Raw genomic sequence first — 7,718 nt, 5'->3', positions numbered from 1 at the left:
CTGCATTCCTTGATGCACTCTCGTGATAGTATGGGCAGTGGGTGGTTTCCCTCAGGTACGCCTCTTGAGCCCACCCCTGCAAAAGGCAACACTGAGCACCAGTGACTTGAATCTCAGCATGCACACACCAGGACTCTGTTTCTCACTGCACACGCACAAGATCCCTGATTCTCAATGTATGCACACTGAGTGCCAGTGACTCCAGTTTTCAGTGTATGCACACACAGGGACCCTGATTCTCGGTGCAAGGCTGCACCAAACCACAAAGACTCATACTTTATTATTGGCATGTGCACACAGGGACTCTGACTCCTGGTGAGCACTAGGGGACCCTGATTTTCAGCACATGCCCACAGGAACTTTCTCTCAGCATGGCGCATGTGGGGTTCCTGATTCTAGGTACGTGCACGAGGCTGCACTGAGTGCCATTGACTCTGATTCTCAGCACGTGTGAGGACCCACTGACCCACAACAGCCACACATCTCGGTGTCGAAGTTCTTCAGTGACACTTGGGTGTCAGTGTTTGGACTTTCTAGTGATAGAATGGGGAGGCAATGAAACAATCCCCAGAGGAAAGAAAAAGGAATCACCAAGGAAGGAAATACTAGTAAGTGAAACGGAGGCATGCAATATAACAGAAAAAGAATTCTGAGTAATGGTCATACAGTTCATAAACTAGATGGATGAAAAAATCAACAACCTATGTAAAAATCAGGAAGAAATCAAAAGTGATATAGCTAAAAATCAAAAACGTTATAGAAGGTTTTAACAGAGGACTAGAAGAAGTAGAGGACTGAATTAGTGAGTTAGAAGATAAGGTAAAGAATCAAGCCAATCTGAACACCAACTGGAGAAAAAATTTAAAAAACAGGAGGAGAGCTTAAGGGAGCTTTGGGACAATATGAAATGAAATAACATACAGAATAGGGATTCCAGAAAGACAAGAGTAGCAAAGATTAGAGAATCTCTTTGAAGAAATAATGACGGAAAACTTCCCTGATTTGGGAGGTGGGGAGGAGTCTCACAAAGACAGAGAGTCCCAAGAAAGATGAATCCCAAAAGACCCACACCAAGACACATCATAATTACAATGGCAAATGTTAACAACAAAGAGAGAATCTTAAAGGCTGCAAGAGAGAAACAGAGAGTTACCTACAAAGGATCCCCCATCAGATTATCAAGTAGTTTCTCAAAAGAAACACACCAAGCTAGAAGGGAATGGAATGAAGTGTACAAAGAGATGCAAAGCAAAGGACTGAATCCAAGAATACTCTATCCAGCAAGGCTATCGATCAAAATTGAAGGGGAAATCAGGAATTTCACAGGCAAAAAGAAAAAAATGCTAAGGGAGTTAACCACTACCAAGCCAGCAATGCAAGAAATGCTAAAAGGAATGCTGTTAAAAGAAGAAATAGAAAGGGAGGAAGTAACACAGGCATAAAGTACAGAAATGGCTTCAAATATGTATCTATCAATAATAACATTAAATGTAAATGGATTAAATGCTCTAATCAAAAGACATCAAGTGAATGCATGGATAAGAAAACATGATCCACATATATTCTGTCTACAGGAGACCCAACTCAGAACAAGAAACTCATACAGACTGAAAGTGAAGGAATGGAAAAGTATCTATCAGGCAAATGAAAATTTAAAAAAAAAGCTGGGGTAGAAATACATATATCTGACAAAATAGACCTCAAAGAGAAGACCATAACAAGGGACTAGGAAGGCCACTTCATAATTCTAAAGTGATCAATACAAGAGTATATAAATCTGATAAACATATATGCACCCAATGAAAGAGCACCCAAATATCAGGAGCTTCTGTGTACCAGTTAATAATGCATATTTTGTAATCAAACAAAACACAATAATTTCAAGAGAAACATCAAGAGTGCTTTATTCAAAGTAATGTCCATCACCAGCTACACATTTCCCCCTGCTTTCAGGTAATTTGTGAAAACCGTCCCAATGGAACTTTTCTTGTTTTGAGGCAAACCATTCAGAGACCCAATTTTACACTTCTTCATATGTTTTGAAGTGCTGCTCAGAAAGTGTGTGTGCCATCAATCAGAACAAGTGGTAATCTGAAGGAGCAAGATCTGGTGAATCCGGCCGGTGGGTTAATACTTCCCAGGCAAGATCTTTTAATGTATCTTTAACAGGTTTTGAAGTGTGTGATGGTGCATGATCATTAAGCAAAATTACTTTGCCATGTCTTCTGGCCCATTCTGATTGTTTTACAATCAAAGCGTGGTTCAAATTGACCTGAACATTCTTTGTCTTGCACGTAGAAATCATCACCTTTTTTTTTTTAACAAAAAGAGTTGACAATTTTATTTTCACATTTCACAATACAAATGAAAATTGTTGTGTGTGTTTTTTTGTCCCACTACTCCCCTCAAAAACTATTCTCTCTTAGGAAGAGGGAGTGAGTCTTCCTTGTCTGCTGTTAGAAAACACCCAGAGTCACAGCACCTTGATCCCATGTGAAGTAAAACAAGCAACAGACGCCTGATAGAAAGAGGCTCCCCTTTCTCCTTATCCATCTGGTCGAATCTTTCTGGGCCAAGTGGGCACCATCATGAGATGGGCGAGAGGTCTTGTCACTGGGGACACAGGCATCATTGGCATGTGCCCTTCCATAGGCAGCCTCGTTTCAGGAGCAGGTGCCACTGGCATCATCCCAGGAGGAGGAACTATCATTGATATCATGGGAGGGCCCCCCTTATGGGGTGCTGGCATCATACCAGGGCAAAGTGGACCTGTAAGACCGGGGGGAGGTGGGATCATCGCCTCTGCAGGAGATGGAGCTGAAAATGGAGTAGGAGGTATTTTTCCTTGCTGAAATGCTGCAGTTGTTTTGTCAATCAGGCTCTGAGCCTGCTCTTCCATCCATTTCTGATTGTAGTCTTTCACATTCTCTTTGTGTTTCCTACCACTGCAGTGTGTCTCTCTCACAGATGGAGAGTCATCGGTGAGATACGTATCACAGTAGTCACAATAAAACTTCAGTATGTTGTTCTGCAGGCCGTTGGCACTCCGTTGGCCACTCCGCAACCGCGCCAATAGAAATAACCAGAAATCATCACTTTTAAAGCATTTAAACCAGGATTCACAAGTATCATGAGATGGAGCATGTTCACCATAAGCTTCCCAAAGTATACAATAACTTTCAGCAGCACTTTTCTTCAAAATAAAATAATGAATTAAGACATCCCATAAATGCTCTTTTTTGGCATGAAATTTGACATTTTTAAGCGTAAAAATATCTATGATGTTAACACCTTCAGAAAATTTGACATATGAAGTTTTGAAGCTTGTTGTCAATATAACAAAATAGCATATATATCAATTCACATATATATCAACATATGTGTAACTCTATCTATTGAAAAATTTGCATTATTAACTGGTACACCTAGTACATAAAAAATGTCTGGAAGATATCAGTGGTGAGATTGAGAGCAATACAATCACAGTAGGAGCCTTTAATACCCCATTAATATCCCTGGATAACTCCTATAGACAAAAAATTAGCAAAGAAACAGCAACCCTAAATGACTCACTAGTTCAAATGTACTTAATAAACACCTTTAGAACACTTCACCCTAAAACTACAGAATATACATCCTTCTCAAGCACACATGGAACATTTTCAAAGATAGACCACATATTGGGACATAGGCAAAGTCTTTGCAAATTCAAGAAGATTGAAATCATATCAAGCATCTTCTCAGATCACAATGGCATAAAATTAGAAATCAAATACAATAAAAAAATCATAAAATTTCAAACACTTAGAGGCTGAATAACATACTATTAAAAAATGAGTGGGGCCCTGGCCAGTTTGGCTCACTGGATAGAGTGTTGGCCTGGGGACTGAAGGGTCCCAGGTTCAATTCTGGTCAAGGGCATGTACCTTGGTTGCGGGCACATCCCCAGTAGGGGTTGTGCAAGAGGCAGCTGATCGATGTTTTTCTCTCATCGATGTTTCTGACTCTCTATCCCTCTCCCTTCCTCTCTGTAAAAAATCAATAAAATATATATATTTTTTTTTAAAAAAATGAGTGGGTTACCAAAGAGATCAAAGAAGAAATTTAAAAATCCTGGAAACAAATGACAAGGAAAACACAACAATCCAAAATCTAGGGGACATAGTAAAAGCAATCCTAAGAAGGAAGTTTACTAGTATAGCATTAAAAGCCTACCTCAAAAAAAAGAAAGAAAGAAAAGAAAGAAAGAAAAATATAAGAAATAAATAAAAAATGGTAATAAACCCCCTAACTCTGCAATTTAAAGAATTACAAAGAGAGCAACAAGAAAACCCCAGAGTGAGCAGAAGAAAGGAAATAATAAAGATCAGAGCAGAAATAAATGCATAGACACACACACACAAAATCAATGAACCAAGAGCTGATACTTTGAAAGGATAAATAAGATGATGAACCTCTAGCCAGGCCCACCAAGGAGCAAAGAGAGAGGACCCAAATAAACAAAATTAGAAATGAAAGAGGCTAAATAACAACAGACCCTACAGAAATACGAAGAATCATAAAAAAAATACAATGAGAAACTCTATTCCAACAAACTGGTCAACCTAGAAGAAATGGAAAATAAATAAATAAAAATACTATGAGCAACTCTATTCCAACAAACTGGTCAGCCTAGAAGAAATGGATATATTCCTAGAAAAATACGACCTTCCAAAACTCAGCGAGAATAAAAAAAAAATCTGAACAGGCGATAACTATGGAGGACATTGAGCAATAATCAAAAGCATCCAACAAACAAAAGCCCTGGACATGACAGCTTCACAGGGGAGTTTTATCAAACATTCAAAGAAGAACTAAAACCTATCCTCTTCAGATTATTACAAAAAAATTCAAGAGGAAGAATACTTCCAAGCTCTTTCTGAGAAGCCAGCATTACGCTAATCCCAAAACTAGTAAAGACAATACAAAGAAAGACCATTACAGGCCAATATTCCTCATGAATATAAATGCCAAAATCCTAGCAAATCAAATCCAGCATTACATTAGAAAGATCATACACCATGACCAAGTGAGATTTATTCCAGGGATGCAAAGATGGTACAATATCCACAAATCAATAAACATGATACACCACATAAACAAACTGAGAGATAAAAACCATATAATCATATCCACTGATGCATAACAAGCATTTGACAAAATCCAACACTCTTTTTTGATAAAAACTCAAGGCAAGGTGGGAATATAAGGATCATACATCAACATAACAAAAGCCTTATATGACAAACCCACAGCCAACATCATACTCAATGGGCAAAAACTAAAACCATTTTCCCTAAGAAGAGGGATGAGACAGGGATACCCACTCTCACCACTCCTGTTCAACATAGTACTGGAAGTATTAGCCATTGTGGTCAAACAGGTAGAAGATATAAAAGGCATCCAAATTGGAAAAGAAGTAAAACTGGCCTTATTCACAGATGACATGATATTGTACATGGAAAACCAGGCGGCGGAATAGGCAGACGCGTCCCAAGGCTTGTCCCAAAGCAAATAGAATGAGCAGCTGAAACTAATAACATCCACCCCGAATTGGCGAAGTATACTCAGCTAGTGAGACAGTTTGCAGCCGGGAAGGGCAGAGTTCCCCTGGAAACGTAAAAACCAGGGATCTGGGCAGGAAAGTTTGCCAGATCTCTGAGCCCAGAGGGTCAGAGGGAGACCGTGCAGCACCCAGCCGCATCCCTTGGGATGGGCACAGCCCCTGACTGTGGAAAGGAGATCTGAGGGACTGTTGGCGCTGGAGGATTTGAGATCTGGGTTAAGTAATTACGGAGGACTGAGCCTAAAGGGGGCAGCCTGAAGAACTGACCAGAGCATGCAGTGCCAGTAAGAGAGGAGCTTACAGAGAATCAGTCCTCTTCGTTTCTGCAGCCAGCCAAAAAATCATCTGGAATAAAAAAAGACCCCAAATAGTTTCAATAATCCTGATAAATAAGAACAATATTAGAGGGATCACAATACCAGATATCAAACTATACTACAAAGGCACTGTTCTCAAAACTTCCTGGTACTGGTACAAACTGTTCATAGGACATTTCGGATACAGACACTTACCTGTACTGAAGAGTGGGAGAAGGTACTGACGAGTGGAATCTGGGGAGAGGCTGGGGAGAGAAAGGGGACCAGTGGAACAGAACAGGGAACCCAGAAATTGACACAAACCATTATGATCAATTAATATTTGACAAAGGAAGCAAAAACATACAATGGGGTCATGATAGTCTCTTCAAAAATGGTGTTGGGAAAATTGGACAGATACATGCAAAAAAATGAAGGATTAAAATAATCTGATTAGTCCCTGGGAGTTAACAAGGTCTCGCCTATAGAGGGTCTTTCAGTCCCAGCAATTACAACAACAACAACAAAAAGCACAGACATTCCTGAAAACTGGGATCTTAAGCCAGCCAAAGGAATGACATTTCAATTTTTCATTTTTATTTTTTAATATTATTTTGTTAGCTTTTTTTTTGCTTTTTTCTTTATTTTCCCTTTTTTTGTCATTTGCTCTTTTTCTGCTTTTTTCTTTGTTCTCCTTTTCTTGTTTGTTGTTTACTTTCTACTTCTTTTCACATTATGTTTTTAACCATGTGAGCACCAGACACGTGAGGAGCCAGCCTCAGGTCTAAGAGCAGCAGCCTCATGTGGCCTACCCCTGTCCAAGGAGCAGAGGCTGTGTGAGTGGCCCGCTTCCTCGTCCGAGGAGGAGCAACCACGCAAGCAGTCCAACCTGTCCGAGGAGCAGCAGCCGCACGAGCAGTCTACCTACGTCTGAGGAGCGTCAGCCCTGTGCAGCCCGCCCCCATCCAAGGAGCAGCAGCTGCACAAAGCCCTCACCGTGCACTAGTCCGAGGAGCAGAGGCTGCACAAGAATCTTACCCTCGTCCAAGCAGCAGTAGCTGCACAAGCAGCCTGCCCAATTCGAGGAACAGCAGCTGTGTGAGCAGCCTGCCCCCATCCAAGGAGCAGCAGTTCTGCAAGCAGCCCATCCCCATTTGAGGAGCAGCAGCAGCCACAGGAGCAGACCGCCCACGTCTGAGGAGCAGCAGCCCTGCGCAGCACACGCCAGTTCGAGGAGCAGAACCACAACAGCCTGCACCTGTCCGAGGAGCAGCAGCTGGGTAAGTGGCCCGTCCCCATCTGAGGAGGAGCAGCCACGTGTGCAGCTCACTCCCATCCAAAGAGTAGCAGCAGTGCAAGCAGCCCACTCCTGTCTGAGGAGCAGCAGACTTACAATCAACCTGTCCAAGTCCAAGGAGCAGTAGCCCCACAAGCAGCCCACCACATCAGAGGAACAATAGCAACGTGCAGCCAGCCCCCACTCAAGGAACAGCAGCCATGTGAGCAGTCCACCCCAGTTCAAGGAGTAGCAGCTGCATGTGAAGCCATCCCCCTACCAGCCAGAAAAGCCACCACAGCTGTGAAATCAGTTACAGATGCTTTCAGAACAGCAAGTCAAACAAAACACAGTCACAGGCAGGATCAGGGCCAGTAAATCTCTCCTCCCTGCGGAGCTGTGAGCCCACGCCTGAATGTCCCAATCAGACTAGAAAAGCTACAAATACCTCTTAAATCTACCCCAGAATTCCAAAATTCCAACCCAACACAGAAATATCACATAGCAAATCAAAGTCCCCAGCAAACAAACAGACAGAAAT

The 7,718-nt window shown here is 41.7% G+C and overlaps 1 protein-coding gene across 1 annotated transcript in view; it reads right to left on the bottom strand.

The window, feature by feature from the left end:
* Positions 1-2,545: 2,545 nt before the first annotated feature.
* Positions 2,546-7,718, bottom strand: part of LOC102258311 (U1 small nuclear ribonucleoprotein C) — a 7,903-nt gene continuing 2,730 nt past the window's right edge. The window contains exon 2 of the mRNA XM_005884424.1: positions 2,546-3,095. Within this exon, the coding sequence (XP_005884486.1) occupies positions 2,546-3,095 (550 nt within the window). The remainder of the gene's footprint in view (positions 3,096-7,718) is intronic.

The sequence above is a fragment of the Myotis brandtii genome, unplaced genomic scaffold (genome assembly GCF_000412655.1).
Source record: "Myotis brandtii unplaced genomic scaffold, ASM41265v1 scaffold828, whole genome shotgun sequence".
Taxonomy (NCBI): Eukaryota; Metazoa; Chordata; class Mammalia; order Chiroptera; family Vespertilionidae; genus Myotis; species Myotis brandtii.
This window is presented reverse-complemented; position numbering and strand designations above follow the sequence as displayed.